The sequence below is a fragment of the Pelobates fuscus genome, chromosome 10 (genome assembly GCF_036172605.1).
Source record: "Pelobates fuscus isolate aPelFus1 chromosome 10, aPelFus1.pri, whole genome shotgun sequence".
Lineage (NCBI taxonomy): Eukaryota > Metazoa > Chordata > Amphibia > Anura > Pelobatidae > Pelobates > Pelobates fuscus.
This window is the reverse complement of record NC_086326.1, coordinates 154293208-154318486: the sequence shown is the minus strand read 5'-3', so window position 1 is coordinate 154318486 and position 25279 is coordinate 154293208. Positions and strand designations below refer to the sequence as shown.

At 41.4% G+C, this 25279-nt stretch overlaps 1 protein-coding gene across 1 annotated transcript in view; it reads right to left on the bottom strand.

Moving 5' to 3' along the window:
- The window catches only part of LOC134574882 (uncharacterized), a 63698-nt gene that overhangs the window by 13704 nt on the left and 24715 nt on the right, over positions 1-25279 (bottom strand). Inside the window, exons 8-10 of the mRNA XM_063433929.1 lie at positions 20790-22501; positions 19341-19424; positions 446-532 (exon numbers count right to left, since the gene is read on the bottom strand). Coding sequence (XP_063289999.1) covers positions 446-532; positions 19341-19424; positions 20790-22501 — 1883 coding nt within the window. The remainder of the gene's footprint in view (positions 1-445; positions 533-19340; positions 19425-20789; positions 22502-25279) is intronic.

Here is a 25279-nt window from a genome sequence, read left to right as displayed (position 1 = left end):
ATCATTGGTAGATATGAAGACAAATATGTGATTGTGATTTTTGCGGAAATGTGGCGGGATTAAGAGTTTACTATTTACATATCTTATTTCAGTGGGGGTGGGCTTTGAGAAATCCTGCTCTGTCTGGTGCATGAGGATTCCGAGAGCCCCTGGGAGTGACTAAGGCATTTTAGGACTGTTAACCTCTGGGAGTTGCAGACTTAACATGAGTTTCTTTGCTTCCTGCATAGGATGCTGTGAGTGTATTTAATAGTAATGTTTGTAATGTATTAGTTTAGTTTTTGTGACATAATTTCTATGGTCTCCAAACACATAACTCATGTGAATCCGAACAAGCATAAGTCAGAGTATGTATTTATACATTTTTCCCACTTCATTTGCTATTTGTGTTCTGCTTGCCTTGCATACTTCTTGTGATCACACAGATATCATAACGACATCTCACCTCTCCAGTTAGAAGATAGATGATCTCCAAAGTTAGATTTATTATCTTGTCAGCCATCAGATTCCTTTCATTGCCCATGTTCGCTTTCTGGAAAAAAATATATATTAGTTTGTGTGTTTGAGCGTATAAATTCATATACTTAATTTAAGGCCTAATTCAACCCATCAGCTAACAGAAACAGAACCGCTTCATTTCCACCTCTCCTGTAACTATCAGACTTCATTCCACAAACCAGCCAACAGAACCGCTTAATTTCCACCTCTCCTGTAACTATCAGACCTCATTCCACAAACCAGCTGACAGAACCGCTTCATTTCCACCTCTCCTGTAACTATCAGACTTCATTCCACAAACCAGCTGACAGAACCGCTTCATTTCCACCTCTCCTGTAACTATCAGACCTCATTCCACAAACCAGCTGACAGAACCGCTTCAGTTCCACCTCTCCTGTAACTATCAGACCTCATTCCACAAACCAGCTGACAGAACCGCTTCATTTCCAGCTGTAGCTATATTATTTTTACTATAACCCCAGAAGGACTGAGCCAATTGTACAAGTTGTGATGTAAAAAAAAAAAAGTAAACAAACCTGCAATGTGCGCTACATGTAGTTCAACCATAATTTACCTCTTTCATATTAAGTGCACTTACACTTATAACATATAGTTTTGTTCAGGAGAAACACGGCTTTCATTTTATATAACATTTATATATGAAACAGAAATTAATATGAATAAAATCTAGAAGAGTATGAGAAAATAAGAAATTCTGCATGACATTTTAACTGACAAAGAGAACCCCCAATATGTGTTCAGCAACATCTCCCGAGTACAACAGTGCCCCCAATGTACAGGTTTTATGGGCTTTTGCAAACTTACAGTGGTCAAATGTAGGGCTTTCCCTTTTTCCATGTTTGCACATTGAAATTTGCCAGATTGGTTTTCTGGGTATGTAACAGGGTTGATGTTCCAAGAGGGATAAGCCAAATGGCTAATGGTTTAGGTAAACTAGAAAAATGGTCAGAGTTGTGGCAACTGACATTTAATGTGGATAAGTGCAAGATAATGCATCTTGGACGTAAAAACCCAAGGGCAGAGTACAGAATATTTGATACAGTCCTAACCTCAACATCTGAGTGAAGGGATTTAGGGGTGATTATTTCTGATGGCTTAAAGGTAGGCAGACAATGTAATAGAGCAGCAGGAAATGCTAGAAGAATGCTTGGTTGTATAGGGAGAGGTATTAGCAGTAGAAAGAGGGAAGTGCTCATGCCATTGTACAGAACACTGGTGAGACCTCACTTGGAGTATTGTACGCAGTACTGGAGACCGTATCTCCAGAAGGATATTGATACCTTAGAGAGAGTTCAGAGAAGGGCTATGTGGCAAACCTAGCCACTTCTGAACTGTTCCTGTCTAAAGGCTGTCCGTATTCTTTGCTGTACTCTGTATATAATTCTGCCTGTCTTATGTTGCCATTGGGATTCGTGTGTTAGCAGCCGTATGCAGCTAGCATCCAGATACTTTGTTTCACGAACAGCGGCTATCCGGGCTGTTCGTGAAACGAATACAGGCCCACCTGATAGCCCACCCACTTAGAGACGTGTGGCGCTCGTTAACCGATTGCAAAAATGTTGCAATCGGTAATTAAAGGCTCTCCTAGGTGGCTGCCGTTCGACTACCGACCATGCGGCGGTCGGCCATCTTGGATCCTTTGTCTCTTCAGCGGTGTTCGGTCGTCGAGTGCCTGGAACTGAAAACGGCTACTCGATGATACGAACACCGCTGGACTTCGAGAGCGTTCAGGAGTTCCGCTCTCATCACATTATGTTCCCCATCGGTGTTCGGTAGTTTCAAACCGAACTCGATGGTTAAATGTATTTTGTGCGGCGTTCGGTTAGTTTAGCTGGGATCTGAGCGGTATTCTCACTAAATGTGCCCGCAGACCCCAGCTATCTACGGAACGGCTGTTCGTGTAAAAGAGATGAATATTGTGTAAAATACAGATTTTTATGTGAATTGTCGGTTTTGCTGCACGAGGGGATAATCCACTTAACCGTCCATTTTAGTAGGAGTATCCCTCTCGTGCAGCAATGCCTGTTGGGATAATTACACTGCCTGATGGGAGAAATCCCCTGTAACATCTGTAAGGAAACCCCTTGCATGGGGAACTGCATAAATATGGAAGTCTGTGAATAAAGCAAGTTAGTTGACTCCCAGACTGTGTTTCGTCCGGTCATTGGGAGGATTGGGATATTGCCTTGCTTTCTAGCGCTGACTGTGGATTTACCTGTGATACCAGCGGAGATCGTGGATTATACTACTGCACTCCGCTACAGGCTACTAAACTGGTTCATGGCTTGCAGGATAAAACATACCAGGAAAGGTTAAAGGATCTTAACATGTATAGCATGGAGGAAAGACGAGACAGGGGGGATATGATAGAAACATTTAAATACATAAAGGGAATCAACACAGTAAAGGAGGAGACTATATTTAAAAGAAGAAAAACTACCACAACAAGAGGACATAGTCTTAAATTAGAGGGGCAAAGGTTTAAAAATAATACCAGGAAGTATTACTTTACTGAGAGGGTAGTGGATGCATGGAATAGCCTTCCAGCTGAAGTGGTAGAGGTTAACACAGTAAAGGAGTTTAAGCATGCGTGGGATAGGCATAAGGCTATCCTAACTATAAGATAAGGCCAGGGACTAATGAAAGTATTTAGAAAATTGGGCAGACTAGATGGGCCGAATGGTTCTTACCTGCCGTCACATTCTATGTTTTTATGTTTCAATGGGCAGAAGTGGTCTGGGTGCCTGGAGTATCCCTTTAAGATAGAAATTATAAAAGTATATTGTAAGTCACCATTAAGTAGATGTGACTCCATTTTGTAACAAAAATGCAAAGACAGACACATTTCCTTTTTCTGTAACTATATTTATAGAAAAAGAGCCCAGCCCAGACACATATATACCGTATTTATCGGCGTATAACACGCACCTCATTTTAAGAAGGAAATTCCCCCCCCCTCATCCCATAGTTCCCCCCCCTTTCCATAGTATTCTCTCCCCCTTTTCCATAGTATTCTCCCCCCCCTTTACATAGTATTCTCCCCCCCCCTTTCCATAGTATTCTCTCCCCCTCCCATAGTATTCCCCCACCATAGTATTCTCCACCCACTCCCATAGTGTTCCCCCCCCTCATCCCATAGTATTCCCCCCCTCCCATAGTATTCTCCCCCCCTTCCATAGTATTCCCCCCCTTCCCCCCATAGTATTCCCCCCCCCTCCCTCCCATAGTATTCCCCCCCTCCCTCCCATAGTGTGCACACTTCCTATGCGCGCTGAACACCGGCCCACGCTTCAAGACAGGTAAGTAATTATGGGATATCGGCGTATAACACGCACCCACGATTTCCCCCCTATTTTCAGGGAGAAAAAGTGCGTGTTATACGCCGATAAATACGGTATCTCTGTATATATCCATATAGACTAACTATACTTATGTTTTTTGTCACGGTTCTCGCCACGACATCCAGTCTGCCAGACGAGGTCACCCCAGGAGTGCCCAGCAGGGGATTTAAACACTGGACCTTGGTTTTGTGAATCCTGCTCTTTTGCCACTGTGCTATCCAGCCATTCATGTATTGCTTTAATAGGTGTCCTCGCCTTGTTTCCAGCACTGGGAGCTGAACTTACCCGTGGCTGCTCTGCACACCTGTATCTTATATTAATTGGCTGGATATAAAAGCCTGCCTCACCCTGGGAGGGATGTCGGTTCATTGACTCTGGTTCCCTTGTTTGGTTCCTGTCTCTCCGTACCTGCGTTCCAGTGTTTCCTGTCTGATTCCGGCTTCTGACCTTGGCTTTCCTCCTGGACTACTCTGATCTCTGGCTTCCCTGATTTTGGCTTCCCTGGACTATGCTTCTGCTAATCCCTGCTGTACTGAGACTTGGAGCACACAAACACACACTCTGCATTCACTATACACACTACACAAACACACTCTGCATTCAGTATACACACACTGCATTCTCTATATATACACACTACACAAACACTGAGCGCCATTCGGTAATGTGCGCTCAGATCTAAGCTATCTGGGGATATGTTGAATGTATATGTTTTATGCAGTAATTGTAACACTGTGTAATTATGTCTTTTTACTAACATGTGGCTAATGAAGTTTTGCCTCTGTCCTTGGAGATAATTGGATTACTTCCCAATTATCTCCAGGACAGAGAGGGATTGCAATGCATTGTGGGATCTGTTTAAATGTGTAAGCTTGTGATTGGTCCTTTTACCCTTTGTGTCCCAGTTTCCCATCTGGTCCCCTAGGGGAGTGTCCACCAGGTGGGAGACCTGCATAAAAGCTGGGCAGGTAGACCCAGTAAATCAGTTCTGCTTGATCCTCAAACCAAGTGTCGTCTCGTTCTTGGGGAAATTTGAATTTTATGCTGTTACAGTGCGACTGCCAAGAGTGTAAGCTGTTTGTATGGTTTTTCCTGTTTGGCTATTTAACAGCATCCGTGTGTTTCCAGTTCGGGAGTTGGAGAATTTGTGTTTGCAGTTCGGGAGATTGGTGATTGCAGTAGCTGCCTGTGCATCTGAAAGGGGAATATCGCCTAAACGGTTTTTAACCTTGTAATGGTATCTATTAATTAATGACTTTACATCATAAAGAAAGCATATTTAGTGTAATGCTTTGGAGGCACCACTAGGAGCAGTGTGTAGGAAGACATGTGCTTCTGGCAGTGACATCACAGGCCAGCCTACTTACACTGAATAAAAACCAGGTGTAGGAGAAACTCTGGCTCTCTTTGCCGGTACCTGACTGAACCTAAAACGTAGTACCAGCTCTGACTTAACCCCAGCCAAAGGGCTGGGGCCTTGTAAGTAATATGAATCCATTGTAACATTTAGCAATTGTAATAGCCTTTTGTATAACATTTAGCAACCTTTTGTAAGTAATATGTTGTAGTTTTGTATTGTATAATTATTGTGGTAAATTGACATTCTGCTAGCATCTGTTTATTTATTATAGTTATATTACGTTTTGTGTATTTTCTATCCACATATTCGACCATAATACCATGAACTATAAAAATATTAATGTTGTTCCGTATTGCTTAATTATTTTGTATTAAGAGATTAATATTCATATTTAAGTCACGACCACAACAAACCTCTTGTGTGCAAAACGGTCCGTTACATAAGTCACTTGTCACTGTCTCGTGGTAGAGGAGTGATCGAGAGTTGAGCTGATAGTTAAAGCTCTGTTATTGTCAGATAGAAAGCTCTATTAAGTAGGGAAACAGAAAGCTCTGTTAGGTATGGACATTGAAAGGCTCAATCAGGGGCAAAAAACTGTTAACTATATAATTTAAAGTGTTCAAATCTTTTTGCTCCACGTCTAACTCAAAAATCCTGTATAAGTTCAGTTCTTTCCAAGAGTTATTAAAATCAGCATCCTTTTCAGTCAGGTTCTGAGATCTGTATTTTTTCAAAGTGTTCAAATTTTTTTTTTTTTTTTTTTTTTTTTACCAATAAACCATGAATTTGGAAAGCTGGTTAAAGCAGGGAACTCTTCAGAGAAAAATTACTACTACTTCTACCTGTTCGGCACTTATAGAAACTGAGAAAGAAGATACAAGTAAAAATCCAGAAAACACGCCCGAAATGGTTTGTACCTACTGTTCCTCAAATAGCAGAGACAAGTGACAAGTCAATAAAAAAAGAAAAGCACGCAATGCTAGCCAATCTTCTTCTCAAACAAAGAAAAGAAAATATGATGATAGCTTCTTGTCATTTGGATTCACAAGTGCCAGAAATGAAGATTGTCCTGAAGCACAATGCGTACTTTGCAATAAAATATTGCCAAACCGTTCGTTAGCACCTGCTAGATTACATCGTCACTTTGAGCAAAACCACGCAGCGTACAAAGATAAAGACATTGCCTTTTTAAGCGAAGGCTAAATGAGTATCAGAAGAGTAAACTATTTATGAGCAAAAAATATCAACATGCTAATGAAAAAGCCAGAGGCTTCTTACAGAGTGAGTTGGCGCACAGCACTTGCAGGAGAAGCACACACAATTGCAGAATCACTACTAAAACCATGTGAAAATGAAATAGTGTCATGTATTTTAAGTGACAAGTTGAGTAAAAAAATTTAAGCTGTGCCACTTTCCAACAACACAGTTTTGCGCCGTATTCATGATCTTGCTGATGACATCCATACTGAACTAATTTATCGACTGCATCAATGTGATGGGTACTGCAATTAGACGAGTCCACCATGGGCATCCGCGGGGGGAGGAGGGGGGGGGGAACGGGGGGCACTGTGTATAGAGAGAGACAGGGATAGGAAGCTACATCTTATCCCTGCTACTCTCTGCTGACTGAAACCGCAGGGGAGCCGCAGAGACAGCCTACAGATCAGGTAAGTGAGGGGTGAGCCTACAGATCAGGGAAGTGAGGCATGGGGGGGGTGGGGGAGAGAGAGCCGATGGATCAGGGAAGTGAGGCATGGGGGGGGGGGTGGCAGCCTGTAGATTAGGTAAGTGAGAGATGGGGAGTGCAGCATACAGATCAGGTAAGTGAGAGATGGGGGAATCCACATACAGATCAGGTAAGTGACGGATGGGGGGCGCAGCCTATAGATCAGGAAAGTGAGGGATGGGGGGGAGGTAGCCTACAGGAAGGGTCAGCAAGGAGCAGGAAGGTGAAGTAAGAGAAGAAGCAGAAAGAAGAAGGAACAGAAATTAGCAGGAAGGGTCTGCAAGGAGCAGGAACGCAAAGCAGCACAAAGGTAAAGTAGAAGGAGCAGGAAGGGACATCAAGGAGCAGAAAGGGTCAGCAATGAGCTGGAAGAGGCAGAAGGAGCACAAACGTAAAGTAGGAGAAGGAGCTGAAATTAGCAGGAAGGGTCTGCAAAGAGCAGAAAGGGACAGAAGGAGCACAAAGGTAAAGGAGCAAAAATTGATAAGTAAAGAATGATTGGCCAAATGGGGGGGTGGTGGTGGTTTGTCCCAGAGGACAGACCAGGGGGTAACCCTAATTGAATTAGTAGCAAAAAGAAAAGAGGAGGGTCTGTCCCTCAAGAATGTAAATATATGTATGTATAAATATAGAAGAGACACTTAAAAAATTATATACTTTACTATACGGAAAAAAGACACACACATCAATAACACAACCCTAACCATAGCTAAATAACTTAATATAACAAGTTAGTGACCGTAGTCTATGTAAGGAACAAAAAGGAGGTAAAGGGAAGTGAGATATGACACACAAAAGTGAACAAGTAAATAAAATAAACTGGGCTGACTAGAAATATATATACCTTAAAGAGCTAGCTGAAAAGCTGCATAAGGTATTAAGAAATCACCTAGGCGCAATATGTCAAAAATAATTATGTATAAATCTCAAGCTCAATAATGTAACTCTGTATATGTTACACGGGCTATCAAATAGTAATATGCAGTGGTGTATCAAAAGTGCATCAATAAAATGCAACAATGTGATAAAAGCACAAGATCAAAACGGATTGTCAACATGTAATCTGCCACCTTAATACTCTTGCGGAATAATTCTCCTGATAGTTGAGAAACTTAAACGGTGACACGCTACTGTTGTCAGCGCTGAGATATATAAAGCGATATAGTGAGATCATGCAATCAAACAATATATCTAAATGTAGTCAGCCACAAGATACTCTCTAAAAATCACCTAACACTTGCCAGGAAACTAGGTATATTGCACACTACTAATATCAAAAATCCAGCCCGAAGTACCCAGAAAGGGCCAATCTGGCTGTTGATGTAGGGGTTAATAATACGTGCAGGTGTACGAACAAAGAATTCAACATTAAATAATCCAATTCACACTGGTGACGGGAAATGAAGTTGTCAGTATCCGTAACCCATATGTGTAGTCGATAGCAATAAAGCTATTAGGGCTAGAAATAAAGAATCAAATAGATAGAATGGTGCCTTCGTGGGCACCTGGTTTAGCAAAGAAGTGTGGAAGGAAAGATTAGGTCAGATAGCTATATAACAGAGTAGTAATATAAGAATCCTGCAAGCTTGAATTTGGTGATAAATCAAACTACCCTGATCAGTAACAGACTTCTTGTTCAGCTAAGACGGCTGTCAGCCGTCAAAATACTAAAGGTCCCAGAGGGGCTGTATGATAACACCAATGTGGAATATAATCACTGGGAGTAAAAAGGAAAGAAATAATGCCCAAGGAACAAGAATAACGAAAAATATCGGGCAGGTATAAATCACGAAAGATATCGTGTAAGTGTCAATCCCGACGCGCGTTTCGCCTGGATTAGAGGCTCATCAGGGGGAACTAACTCCCCAAACAGGTAAGGTTTAAAAAGCCTGCTCTCAAAAATCATTGGTTATGTCAGAGATCGGGGGGAGGGGGGTTGGTGCACCAGTACGGTCGCCGAGAATACTCAAAAAAAGAGTATTCCAAACCTCTTAAATAGTTAATAATATGAATACCCGTAAGGTCACAAAATGGGCTCATATAGATTAGTCCATTACACTGGAAATGTTTCCAAAGCAGACATCTAATATTAAGAGTAATTTTAAACGAATTATAAGGAAGAAGATAAATAAATATAACGAAATTTGAGACATTAGCAATTCGTTGTGTCCACATTGTAACCACTTAGAAGATGACTAATAGTGGTTCAAAAGAAGGTTTAAATGAATGTTGCAGAGGTTTGCGGAGCTTGACATGTGGGACAGAGTGTAATGGATTCTGGTTACAGAATAAACAGTATGACATAAGATTGTAACATTTCAGAGGATAATGAAAGAGGAAACCGTATCTAAAATGTTGTTATGTCCTGGTGAGATTAATTTTCCATGTCATAATTAAATAATGCAGTAAAAACGGGAGAGATATATTATATTAATATGAATATAAAGTAGTGCCAATATTGTAAGGAATGTAAAGTTACAGAGGTCTAATGATAGAATTATCAAAATAATTATGGAAAAGTTGAAGAATTAGCCCGATAGTAATAGATCATTAGTGTATAAATTATGTATAGTTGAATTCTTTATTCAGACCAAGGGGAGCCAGGGTCTTAAATGAAAAAATCCAGAGATTCTTTTCGTAATAGAACCTTGTTGAAGTCACCCTTTCTGGGGTTAGGAAGTCATTTTTCAATGGCTTGGAATCTTAAATTCTCAGATTTACTGGCGTGGAAATTCTGAATGTGTCTTGCCACCGCAGTCGGTGTAACAATATTGTTAATAGACGTTATATGTTGTAGAATTCTACGTCTGAACTGTTGAAAGTTTTTCCAATATATTCAATTTCGCAGCTGCATGTAATTAGATAAAATTATTCTAGTAGTGCTACAGTTCACCAAGGCGTTTGTATCTATGGTGGCATCATTGAAAGTGAATGGATTAATAGAACAAATATTAATGATTTCCTCCTGGCCTAGGTTGGGGTCCCCTAGTCTGTCAAGGAGGTCAGTCAATAAATTAGATTGGCACTACAGTTATATTGATAAAGGAGCAAAAAGGTAAAGTAGGAGAAGAAGCAGAAAAGGATAGCAAGGAGCACAAAGGTAAAGTAGGAGAAGGAGCAGAAAGGGTCTGCAAGGAGCAGAAAGGCGCAAAATAAGCAGAAAGGTGAAGGAGCAGAAGGAGCCAATGAGGAGAGAAGACAGTGTCAGAAGAAAAAAAGGACTGTGTCAAATGAAGGAGAAGAAAAGGAGATTGGAGCAGGAAGGACAAGTGAAGTGAACCCTCCACTTTATTCTGGACATCACATCATAAGGCTTTGGTACCTGGACCTGGCAGGGAAACGTTGGACCTTCTCATCTCCCCAGGAAAAAATAAATAAAAATATCAGTTTTAATGTGTCCACTGTCACTGTGTTAGGAAGCACAGAGTGCCGCTGTGTAGGGGTGTCGCTGATTGGCTAAAGTGGTCAGCTGGCACTCTAATTTCCACACGGTGGCGTTTCAGCTCTGTTCATGGGATCTGAGTGCTTTTCGGATATGTTGGGCGCTCAGATCCAGGCTACCTGGGGGATGTATAGACTGTGGGGGTTCTTATGTGGAAAATATGTATTTTTTATGTGTGTTTTTAATATTGTGTATTTTATGCTAAGACACAGTGAAACTGTATTTTGTGGCATATTGTGGGTGTGTTTGGGGGCGTGTCACTGTGCTCAGATTCTGCATATAAGTGAGCCATTTGGCTGGGAATAAACCGTTCCTGCTTACCCTCAACAGAGTTTTATCTCATGTGTGGGGGGAACAGCTATATTCACTCTGGGGATTGCTATAATCACTATACTCCCTTGGATCACAACAATTGCTCTTGTAAGAGCAGCTTGTTTTACTCTCGGGACTAGGAAAGTTTTACCCACTGGAAGCTGGATCCTGGTCTCGGGTCCAGGGTGGGTGGAGGACAGCGAGATCCCAACCAAGCTGTAACGCTGTCTGTGGGGTTTACGGTGGTTATGGTGTCTGGTGCGGTGCTTATGACAGTCAAGGATTACTAGGAAGCAACAATTTGCGGAGGCACACATTCGGGGTGCCAGGTGATCCGCCACACCCATTACTACACAGATCTCGTTATTACACAAATCTCATATTACAAATCCCATTATTACAGACCCCATTATTACACAGATCTTTCATTATTACAACTGTGGCAGAAACGCCTCTGCCACATGTTCTTGGAGGGGCCTGTTTGCCAGCCTCCTGCCTCAGGACTATGGCCCCTGCCATAGATCTGGGCTAATATACTTTAAAAACGCTCTGTTCGTGCATTTGGGATTAAATGGTTCGGGAATCGAACAGCCGCACAAACCAAAGACCACCCTGGGAGCTTGTTAACCCCTTAAGGACACACGACGTGTGTGACACGTCATGATTCCCTTTTATTCCAGAAGTTTGGTCCTTAAGGGGTTAAACCCCATTAACAATTGTTAACGATTCTAGCTGCAGTGTTCTAATTGTCTGCGAACACAGGGAGCGGTGTTTAGGCATGAATCTCATGGAACTGAAATCGGACACAGAACATCTGTATGGACTCTGATAAAACCACCTTTTCAGGCAGAGAATTCCATATCCTTATAGTTCTTACTGTAAAAAACAACAACATTTCTTTGCCTTAAATTAAATCTTTCTTCCAGCCTAAATGCGTGACCTTGTGTCCTATGTATAGCCCGGTTTATGAATAGATTTCCAGATAATGGTTTATACTGGCCTCAAATATATTTGTATAATGTTATCATATCCCCTCTGAGGCGCTGTTTTTCCAAACTAAAGAGATTTACATTTTTTAACCTTTCTTCATAACTAAAATGCTCCGTTCCTTTTTGTGACAAACTCCCCTGTCCAAGTGAGTTTGCTACGAGTTCTTGGAGGGGCATGTTTGTCAGCCTCCTGCCCTGTGACTATGGCCCCTGGGTTAAACCCTGATTTAAACCACAGTGTGTGCGCCTTTTTGGACTTGTATGGCCACACTTTGAACTCGCGAAGCGGCATTCGAACTCGTGGTGGTGGCCATCTTGTTTAGTCGAACGTATCCAGCGGTGTTTGGTCGTCGAGTGCATGGAACTAAAATCAGCCACATGACGGCACGAACACAGCTGACCATTTTCCTTCCAGGGTTGGGCGGTGAACAGCGTTCGGTATTTTGTGTGCACTTAGAATCCACGAACTAGACCGACCGCACAGCCCAATGCTCTGGAACTGTTTTGAGCATGGAATCATTCGTGCGGTCGGTCAAAATGTGACTTCCAGGAAATTCATGAACGCCTGAACTGATCTGGGTGATTTTTGGAAATGTTGGTCACCCAGATTTGTGGGGAAATTATGTGTTTTGGGGTACCTTTGGGACTTTATAGAAATTTATGTTTTTTTCTGTGCTTGGAGATAATTGGATTAGAATTAGTACAATTATCTCCCAGGCAGAGGGCAGGGATTGTGTGCTGTGTGTGGGAGTGTCGTGCCTTTGTAAATCAGTCCACCATCAGGTCCATGTGGGCATACCCCTTACATGGGGATTGTCATATAAAGCCAAGTGTGGCACCATTAAAATCTATTCCAGCAATACACTCATTATTACACAGATCCCCCCCCCATTATTACACAGATCCCCCCCCCATTATTACACAGATCCCCCCCCCATTATTACACAGATCCCCCCCCCATTATTACACAGATCCCCCCATTATTACACAGATCCCCCCCATTATTACACAGATCCCCCCCCCATTATTACACAGATCCCCCCCCCCATTATTACACAGATCCCCCATTATTACACAGATCCCCCCATTATTACACAGATCCCCCCCCATTATTACACAGATCCCCCCCCATTATTACACAGATCCCCCCATTATTACACAGATCCCCCCATTATTACACAGATCCCCCCATTATTACACAGATCCCCCCCATTATTACACAGATCCCCCCCCATTATTACACAGATCCCCCCCCATTATTACACAGATCCCCCCCCATTATTACACAGATCCCCCCCCATTATTACACAGATCCCCCCCCCCATTATTACACAGACCCCCCCCCATTATTACACAGATCCCCCCCATTATTACACAGATCCCCCCCATTATTACACAGATCCCCCCCCCCATTATTACACAGATCCCCCCCCCCCATTATTACACAGACCCCCCCATTATTACACAGATCCCCCCCCATTATTACACAGATCCCCCCCATTATTACACAGACCCCCCCATTATTACACAGACCCCCCCATTATTACACAGATCCCCCCCATTATTACACAGATCCCCCCCCCATTATTACACAGATCCCCCCATTATTACACAGATCCCCCCCATTATTACACAGACCCCCCCCCATTATTACACAGACCCCCCCCATTATTACACAGATCCCCCCATTATTACACAGATCCCCCCATTATTACACAGATCCCCCCCCCCCATTATTACACAGATCCCCCCCATTATTACACAGATCCCCCCCATTATTACACAGATCCCCCCCCATTATTACACAGATCCCCCCCCCATTATTACACAGATCCCCCCCCCATTATTACACAGATCCCCCCCCCATTATTACACAGATCCCCCCCATTATTACACAGATCCCCCCCATTATTACACAGATCCCCCCCCATTATTACACAGATCCCCCCCATTATTACACAGATCCCCCCCCCCATTATTACACAGATCCCCCCCCCATTATTACACAGATCCCCCCCATTATTACACAGATCCCCCCCATTATTACACAGATCCCCCCCATTATTACACAGATCCCCCCCATTATTACACAGATCCCCCCCCATTATTACACAGATCCCCCCATTATTACACAGATCCCCCCCCCATTATTACACAGATCCCCCCCCCATTATTACACAGATCCCCCCCATTATTACACAGATCCCCCCCATTATTACACAGATCCCCCCCATTATTACACAGATCCCCCCCCATTATTACACAGATCCCCCCCATTATTACACAGATCCCCCCCCCCATTATTACACAGATCCCCCCCATTATTACACAGATCCCCCCCATTATTACACAGATCCCCCCCATTATTACACAGATCCCCCCCATTATTACACAGATCCCCCCCCATTATTACACAGATCCCCCCATTATTACACAGATCCCCCCCCCATTATTACACAGATCCCCCCCCCATTATTACACAGATCCCCCCCATTATTACACAGATCCCCCCCCCCATTATTACACAGATCCCCCCCATTATTACACAGATCCCCCCCATTATTACACAGATCCCCCCCATTATTACACAGATCCCCCCCATTATTACACAGATCCCCCCCCATTATTACACAGATCCCCCCCCATTATTACACAGATCCCCCCATTATTACACAGATCCCCCCATTATTACACAGATCCCCCCCCATTATTACACAGATCCCCCCATTATTACACAGATCCCCAGTAATCACATGGACCTTTATCTGATGTCACAATAATAATAATAAATATTAAATCTCTGAGTAAATCTCTCACCTGCACCAGAAATTCTCCTGTCAGTCATCAGACTCTGGTACCGGAAGTCAGTTAAAAGGAATAACTTCCGGGGATGCGTTTCATTGCGGTTTTATTTGCGTTCCAACTCATTTCCGGGTTTGCATTGGATTCTCATAACATTAATTGGTAGATCTGTAATACCTGCAGTATTAATACTAATTATTAATGGTGGGATCTGAGAGCACTCTCAGCCAGCCTGTTACCTGCAGTATTAATACTAATTATTACTGGTGGGATCTGAGAGCACTCTCAGCCAGCCTGTTACCTGCAGTATTAATACTAATTATTAATGGTGGGATCTGAGAGCACTCTCAGCCTGTTACCTGCAGTATTAATACTATTTATTACTGGTGGGATCTGAGAGCACTCTCAGCCTGTTATCTGCAGTATTAATACTAATTATTACTGGTGGGATCTGAGAGCACTCTCAGCCAGCCTGTTACCTGCAGTATTAATACTAATTATTAATGGTGGGATCTGAGAGCACTCTCAGCCTGTTACCTGCAGTATTAATACTATTTATTACTGGTGGGATCTGAGAGCACTCTCAGCCTGTTACCTGCAGTATTAATACTAATTATTACTGGTGGGATCTGAGAGCACTCTCAGCCTGTTACCTGCAGTATTAATACTAATTATTACTGGTGGGATCTGAGAGCACTCTCAGCCTGTTACCTGCAGTATTAATACTAATTATTACTGGTGGGATCTGAGAGCACTCTCAGCCTGTTACCTGCAGTATTAATACCAATTATTAATGGTGGGATCTGAGAGCACTCTCAGCCTGTTACCTGCAGTATTAATACTAATTATTACTGGTGGGATCTGAGAGCACTCTCAGCCTGTTACCTGCAGTATTAATACTAATTATTAATGGTGGGATCTGAGAGCACTCTCAGCCAGCCTGTTACCTGCAGTATTAATACTAATTATTACTGGTGGGATCTGAGAGCACTCTCAGCCTGTTACCTGCAGTATTAATACTATTTATTACTGGTGGGATCTGAGAGCACTCTCAGCCTGTTACCTGCAGTATTAATACTAATTATTACTGGTGAGATCTGAGAGCACTCTCAGCCAGCCTGTTACCTGCAGTATTAATACTAATTATTACTGGTGAGATCTGAGAGCACTCTCAGCCTGTTACCTGCAGTATTAATACTATTTATTACTGGTGGGATCTGAGAGCACTCTCAGCCAGCCTGTTACCTGCAGTATTAATACTAATTATTACTGGTGGGATCTGAGAGCACTCTCAGACAGCCTGTTACCTGCAGTATTAATACTAATTATTACTGGTGGGATCTGAGAGCACTCTCAGCCTGTTATCTGCAGTATTAATACTAATTATTACTGGTGGGATCTGAGAGCACTCTCAGCCTGTTACCTGCAGTATTAATACTAATTATTAATGGTGGGATCTGAGAGCACTCTCAGCCTGTTACCTGCAGTATTAATACTAATTATTAATGGTGGGATCTGAGAGCACTCTCAGCCTGTTACCTGCAGTATTAATACAAATTATTACTGGTGGGATCTGAGAGCACTCTCAGCCTGTTACCTGCAGTATTAATACTAATTATTAATGGTGGGATCTGAGAGCACTCTCAGCCAGCCTGTTACCTGCAGTATTAATACTAATTATTAATGGTGGGATCTGAGAGCACTCTCAGCCAGCCTGTTACCTGCAGTATTAATACTAATTATTACTGGTGGGATCTGAGAGCACTCTCAGCCTGTTACCTGCAGTATTAATACTAATTATTACTGGTGGGATCTGAGAGCACTCTCAGCCTGTTACCTGCAGTATTAATACTAATTATTACTGGTGGGATCTGAGAACACTCAGCCAGCCTGTTACCTGCAGTATTAATACTATTTATTACTGGTGGGATCTGAGAGCACTCTCAGCCTGTTACCTGCAGTATTAATACTAATTATTACTGGTGGGATCTGAGAGCACTCTCAGCCTGTTACCTGCAGTATTAATACTAATTATTACTGGTGGGATCTGAGAGCACACTCAGCCTGTTACCTGCAGTATTAATACTAATTATTACTGGTGGGAGCTGAGAGCACTCTCAGCCTGTTACCTGCAGTATTAATACTATTTATTACTGGTGGGATCTGAGAGCACTCTCAGCCAGCCTGTTACCTGCAGTATTAATACTAATTATTAATGGTGGGATCTGAGAACACTCTCAGACAGCCTGTTACCTGCAGTATTAATACTAATTATTACTGGTGGGATCTGAGAGCACTCTCAGCCTGTTACCTGCAGTATTAATACTAATTATTACTGGTGGGATCTGAGAGCACTCTCAGCCTGTTACCTGCAGTATTAATACTAATTATTGGTGGGATCGGAGCACACTCCCAGCCTGTGTTACCACATTATTAAAACTAATTATTACTAGTGGGATCTGAGAATACACTCAGCCAGTCTGTTACCTGCAGTATTAATATTATTATTGGTGGGATCTGAACACACTTAATATTAAGTATTAATACTAGTACTAGTAAGCCGTTACCTGTGCCTTAAGCACATGTTAGGAGTGTTGGATGCGGCAGGTTCTAGCTAGGGCATAATGGTGGGATTCAATAATACCTGTTAACGGCACAACACTGGTATTGAAGAATATTATAAGAACTTAATGCTGAATTGAGTCTGCGCTAATCGCTCAGCCTTTAGAGCCAAGGGCCCTCCGATGTACGGAGCAAGGGCCCTCCGATGTACGGAGCAAGGGCCCTCCGATGTACGGAGCAAGGGCCCTCCGATGTACGGAGCAAGGGCCCTCCGATGTACGGAGCAAGGGCCCTCCGATGTACGGAGCAAGGGCCCTCCGATGTACGGAGCAAGGGCCCTCCGATGTACGGAGCAAGGGCCCTCCGATGTACGGAGCAAGGGCCCTCCGATGTACGGAGCAAGGGCCCTCCGATGTACGGAGCAAGGGCCTTGACAGTTCAGGTCTTCATGAAGTATCAACACTTTATTTTATCTCTGAGGAGGCAAACCTTGGATTTTGTTGGTATTATGTCACCTCACCTAGAAAGAAGCAATGTCTGGTCGGCTAAACCTATTAACTCTGCAATAAGTATCTGAGGACTGAACTGGAAAGGGAAAAATGATAACGGATGAACTTTCAACAATAACCAAAACAAGAGAGATCAATGAAATCCGATAACAGGTACCCATAATGATCATCAATGATCTAAAATATCCCGTATGAACTCACCCAATGCAGAGTTATGAGAAAGATCTGGAGTCTACTAAGAATACTGGATTTGTATTTTTCTTTTACCTCTCGATTGATTTATTATTTCATACAAGTTATTTCTTCTGCAGTAACTCCATGCAAATATAAAAGAAATGTGATGTGCGATTATCCTGACTTTTCAATCATCTTCTTGATTTGCAAAGCATGAGCGTATTGCTAAAGCCAGTGACGATGCTATGAAAACATGCACACACAATATGTAACAGTAACTCCAATATTTAATGGAATTTATGCAAAATGAGAAATACAATTTAAAAAATAATATAGCATAAACATGATTAACATGAAATCTACTTATCAATCTAGATGACTTACCTGCAAAAAATACTTAGGTCCATGCAATATACACAAAAACAAGTAAATGGAAAAACAGTCTATAATTAACACTAAGAAAGTCTTTAATTGGTGTGGTGGGCTTGTCTTGTTGTGGGATCTTAGGATACAGTGGTAAAATTAAGGTGAGGACAATGAATTTTCGATTCTTCACAATGCACTGATTGTGTAGCCTTCTCAAGAAAATGCAGCAAAATGATGAGAAGGACATCAGTATAACAAAAGAAAATCTACAAACAAATTATTTAAAAAGTGTTCAAAAACCTGGTTTTATCAATGAAATATAAGGATCTGTGGGAGTAAGTGTTTTTGTTTTTTAAATGAAAATGTATATTTTTTTCTCGAAAGCCAGCAAATGTTTATTAAAAAAAATTCTATGAAAGGATTAGAAATTTGGAACATACTGATCAGTATGCAAGTAAATTGATGCCATTGTAATACAAATTGTTTCAGATCAAACCCTGAGAAGAGAGAGGAATAAGAGAGTGACACTGTGGGAAGACAACTTTACCGACACACTGTGCTACAGGGAGCGGTTCCTTCACATCTCAAAATTGCAAATAGTCCTGTGCTGAGGAGGCTCACAGAATAAAGCGGTGGAATACATGAGTCACCCAGACTATCAGCTGCTGCACCTCATTGTGTGCATGTAATGAGAAAATCAATAAATAAGGGTACCCTCTCAGAATGTCCTCCCATTGTAGTCTGGAAGATCACTGCATGATCCTGGCCTTAGCACCGGTTTCAATGTAAACTAGAACAATTCATGCCTACATATTAGGAATTATCATATACAAACGTTCTATGCAGGTGTTAAAAATGCAGTACAGTAAGAATACTTTTTAACCCCTTAAGGACCAAGCTTCTGGAATAAAAGGGAATCATGACGTGTCACACACGTCATGTGTCCTTAAGGGGTTAAAATCAGTTAACTATATGCAAAGTGAGTGATCAGAAGAAAATTATTATTTGATTGGACCACACTTTGACTTGAAAATAGGATCAATTCTTTTAGATACACACAAATTCAGGGATTTTGTTGACATATTGTCAGGTGCACGATTGAACCAGTGCTAATGATCATCGATTTAATATGTAGGTTGAAACAATCATGTAAGGATTCCTAGCGCTCTATAGTCCCTGTCCTTAGTAATAATAAAATAAAAGTTTGACTTACCTTGTCAGTCCTCACCGCCTCTCACAATGTCACGGAGGTAGTCTGACCTCCTCGGCATTTTGTCCAATCCAATGCTGCTCATTTGCTCACTTCTCTTACATTTTGTTAACTGAAAATAATTTATGAACATTTCTATTTTTCAAAACAATCTTACTTTTAAGCACTTGTTTCAGACCTGCAGAGAATATGCCTGTGCTAACTTTCATTTTGTATTGTCTGTTAAGCCCCATTACACCTCCTAGTTACTCCAACGCTGGTTTTCGCTATGTAGAGAAGTGAATCCCTCTACCAGGCCTCCATTTTGTACTTCTGCATTCCCAAGCATTGTTAAAAGAACTCTCCAAGAGCCATAACCACTACAGCTCACTGTAGTAGCTATGGTGTCAGGAGTGCCCTGACGCCCCTCCATTGTAAGCAAACTGTTTGATTTCTTAGCTGGTGTCCTACATGCATCCTCTCTGCCTCACTACTAGGTCTGGAGACCAAACAGACCCCTGGGAGAGGGAGATTTCTTCCCAACTCAAAAGACCAGCTCAACAACAAACAGGTGAATGTTCTGCAAGAGCCAAGTAAGACTCGATCTCACACTTGTGAAGAATCCATGACAAAGTTTAGACATTGTGGTTCACAACGTCCTCTCTTCTGGAGCAAATACGACATGTACGATGAGCAAAACAAAGATGGATCCTGTTGATCCCAGAAGACTTACAATGAATATACATGTGGATCAGCAGGTTTCAGCTTAGAGTATTGTAAATATGCAACAGAATAATATACACAATAACTGAAGTACCATTTATAAATTAGTGAGATTAGACAAGAGCCCATGTGTTCGAGTATGTTTGCATTGTACACAAACATACGGTACAAAAAGGAACCTTACAGAGAAAAATAAAACCAGGATAGAACAAAAAAAACAAACTTTTCTTTTACATGTAAAACAATACCAATGCAATCAGGGAAAAACAAACTCTATAAAAAGTCGCAAAAATTTAAACAATCTTAAAAAGTAAAGAAACCATTTATGCAGTTTTCCCAACCATGTTCCCTCTAAGCACTGAAAGTTATGTAGCAAGCTTTATAATACACTCCATTTTCTGCATAGGAAGAAGGTGGAAGAAAATAGCTTCGCAGATCTCTGTTAAATAATTCCTTCAAAACACAAATACCCCGAATGTGCCCCGGAAAGGTTCAAACAAAAATCTGCCAATTAGTGAATTCACTGGAAAAACACATTGTGCAAATGAATTCTCTAATAATAAAACCTGTAACCACATTGTCTTTAGAATATAAAAAGCTGCTTAAGATTAGTGGCTCGTTAAAAATAATTTAATGTATGTAACCAAAATGAGTACATATAGCTCTCAAACCTCTTTAATAAAAAGAAAAGGAGCAATATGTTCTAGAAACAATTACATTTAACTTTTTTTTTTTTTATTATTATACATTTAAACTTCTCCCTGAAGTATTAAAAAGTGATTGCTTTCTCCCGGATGTGTGTTTTCAGGTGACTGTTCAGTTGTGTTTTACGTCCAAAAGAATTGCCACATTCAAAACATATGAATGGTTTCTCACCAGAGTGAATTTTAATGTGTCGATTCAGATCGCTTTTTCCTCCAAAGCATTTACCGCACACAACGCACGAGTAGGGTTTCTCTCCAGTGTGAATTCTCTGATGCGTAATAAGATTTGATTTATTGGTAAACCCTTTCCCACAGTCAGAACACGCAAAGGGTTTCTCTCCTGTGTGGATCCTCTGGTGTCTAACTAGGTGGGAATTCTTGGTGAAACACTTCCCGCAGTAAGAACATACATATGGCTTTTCCCCTGTATGAATTCTCTGGTGTTTATGCAGGTCAGACTTTGAGCGAAAATACTTCCCGCAATCAGTGCAAATAAATGTCTTGTCTTCACTATTAATACTTTGATCTCTCACAAAGTCGGACTCATAGCACATGTAATTTCCGTAGTCTATTTCTGGCAGTTTCCTTACTTTGTGCACAGTCTGATGTTTTACAAAATCAGAATAGTTAGTAAAACATTCCTGGCACATAGGGCACTCGTATATCATATCTGTGGAGTGCATTAAGTCATAAGACGTGGATGGTGACTTATTGAATTGGCCATCAAATTCTTTGTACTTTAATAAAAAGGAGTTATTTTGTTTTGGTCGATTTCGTTTGACTTTGTGGTTTCCAATGCTATGAGTAGGTGTATATCCTCGTTGTTCAGGGAAGGTGTAAATGTCAGTGTCCGTAAGGTCTCCTTCATCACATGAAGCAGATTCCTCCTTTATATAAACAGATGTATATTCTTCCTGAACATGTTCTCGCACTCTATAAATTTCAGCATCTGAAAGATTTCCTTCTTCACACGAGGCTGGCTCATTCTTAGGATGACCATAGGTGTGTTTTACGTTTCGATGACGATGATCTGGTGGTGTACAGCAATTAGTACGACCAAAAATCAGTTCTTCACACGAGTTAGATTCTTCTTTAATAAAAGCAGTTACATAATTTTTCTGTGTGCGCTCAGCAGGTACATAACTGTCTATGTCAATGACATTTTCTTCAGCAAGTGAGGTGGATTTCTCTCTAGCATGACCCGACACATGTGATCTTGGAGAATGTGCTGAAGACACGCATGTGTCAATGTTAATGACATTTTGTTCATGACATGAAGCGGATTCCTCCCCAAGATGACTAGATACATAAGTTGTCCGTGGTGTGGGTGCGTACGTGTCAATGTCAATGACCATTTGTTCATCGCAAGTCGATTCCTCTTTAGCACACCTTGACACTTGTGTTTTCTGTCTCAATTCCGTGGGCATGTAACGGTCATTTTGCTTCACTTCTGAGGACAGCTGGTCCCTAGCACGAGGGGATATATACGTGGTCTCTGTATGTACTTGGGGTGCATTAGTGTCTTCTCTCCTCTGGGTATGATATACTGCTGGTTTATGTTCCAGTGATTTATTACAAGTGGTGTTGGTGAGATTTTCTTCACATGAGCTTGATTCCTCATTTGAATTTTTCACACATTTTTTCTGCCTTTTTCTTCTCTTACCCATTTCTAGAAATGTTATTTCTTTATTATTTCTGGTTATAGTTTTGTCTTCATTTTCACTGCTTGGTGAAGCCATGTTGGGTTTCACATTTTCTGTTGTGTTTTTGGACTCTGGGTCACCTGTTAGGAAGAAATTAAAGACTTTATGTACGATTGATAACTCTTACCGCCCTCCTCATTTCTTTGTTAAATACAGACTCTGCTTAAAGAAATGTTAATTGAACAACTGAATCTTTTCTGAATCATTTACTCTTACCACGTTCCATCATTATCATCTTCACTTAAAATTACCCTTCACAAAAGTACATGTTTAAAAGGAAAACTAATAAAAATATATTTTTAATATTAGTGTTCCACAAACTAGGGATCGACTGATTATCGGTTTTACCGATATTATCGGCCGATATTCGGTATTTTCGGCAATATCGGTATCGGCCAATATAGCTACCGATATTGCCGATAATACCTCCTAGGACCGCCAGGCTCATTGCAAGCCTGGCGGTCCTGGAGGGGCCGGCAGCAAGCGCTGACTTACCTTGCCAGCAGCTCCTGGGCCGCGAGATTTACACTGGGGAGCTGCAGGAGCTGCTGGCAAGGTAAGTCAGCGCTTGCTGCCGGCCCCTCCAGTACTTAAACCACCGGACCACCAGGGAATACTATATCCCCCTTCCCTGGTAAGAAGCAGGGAGGGAGGACCAAAAGAAAAAAAAAAAAATTAAATATTTTTTTTTTAAATAATTAACATAAAAAAATCCCCCCCCCATTTTACACAAATTACATCACTACACAAACACACACACACTGCATTACACACACACTGCATTACATACACACACACACACACATTGCATTACATACACACACACACACACACACACTGCATTACATACACACACACACACACACTGCATTATATACACACACTACACAAACACACACACTGCATTATATACACACACTACACAAACACACACACTGCATTATATACACACACTACACAAACACACACACTGCATTATATACACACACTACACAAACACACACACTGCATTATATACATACACTACACAAACACACACACTGCATTATATACACACACTACACAAACACACACACTGCATTATATACACACACTACACAAACACACACTCTGCATTATATACACACACTACACAAACACACACACTGCATTATATACACACACTACACAAACACACACACTGCATTATATACATACACTACACAAACACACACACTGCATTATATACACACACACTACACAAACACACACACTGCATTATATACACACACTACACAAACACACACACTGCATTATATACACACACTACACAAACACACACACTGCATTATATACACACACTACACAAACACACACACTGCATTATATACACACACTACACAAACACACACACTGCATTATATACACACACTACACAAACACACACACTGCATTATATACACACACTACACAAACACACACTCTGCATTTACTATACACACACTACACAAACACACACTCTGCATTTACTATACAAACACACACTCTGCATTTACTATACACACACTACACACACACACACTGCATTCACTATATATACACACTACACAAACACTCACTGCATTCACTATACACTCTGCATACACTATATATACACACTACACAAATACACACTGCATACACTACACACACAGCTCCGCTGTCTAAATACACTTCATCCACTACATGTGGCATGTATATTTTGTGCATTTACCGTTAGAAATAGTTTATTTTTTCAAAATGGTAAATGTACAGAATATCGGCAAGTTATCGGCTATCGGCCTGAAAGTTCAAAGATTATCGGTATCGGTATCGGCTCTAAAAAATCAATATCGGTCGATCCCTACCACAAACCACAGCTTACAGTTTATGCAGCACTGGGCAATCTCTGGAGGGCATCCTGATTAAATTAGTTCAAGTCTTAAAAAGACTCACTACAGACTTGGCCTAGTTTCCTTGGAACCATTCAGGGTCCCTACTGGGGTCTGAGGCTCCTTTCCTCTCCAGTGATGTGCTTCAGCACAACTGCAGAACCTGAAAGACGATCTGGTCGGCATTTACTGGCTGAGAGCATCAACTGACCACTCTCAGCCAATGGATGGCACACTGTGCATGAAATTTTGCTTGTTTTTGGCTGGCAGATGACGCCCCAACTGATGGAGATGGAGTTAAACCAGCAGCAGCTAGGGATTAAACGTGGTATGCGCAGCGTTTATCAGCAATACATCGCACTTACAGACTCAAGGCACCATAACCACTTCAAATCACTCAAGTAGTCATTGTGCTTGACCACCACTTGAGGCATAAATGTAAACATGGAATTTCTCAGATAAATTGTTTACAATTGCGAGACTGCAGAGACAAGTTCTACGCACCAAAAACTGCTACCTTTAGAGCGTGGCACCAGTGTGTTTCACATGAGCTATTTTGTTTTTTGTATCCATTTTATTACCCCAGTCACAATTTTTAATGTCATTCAGTTACATATTATTTGTAATGGTTTCAGGTTTTATTTTTCACACATAAACACTACATTGTGGCTGTGGATACTGTACACAGGGTGTATGCCAGTGCAATATAAAAAAAGATCCTAATGTGTGTCCAGCCCTATCGTCACAGCACAATGACATATCCTACACACCGGTTTGCCAGATTTTTGGGAAGTTATAGAACAAGCTAGCAGGGCAAACACTCATTAAAGTCTTCAAACAGGCAGAAGGCATGTTTCTTCTATAGCCGACCACTAATGGAAACTAACTGCACTCAAGTTTTACATTTTAAATAAATGAAGACAGGCGGGGGTATCTTGTTACCAATGGAGCATGGCACCAAGTTATATA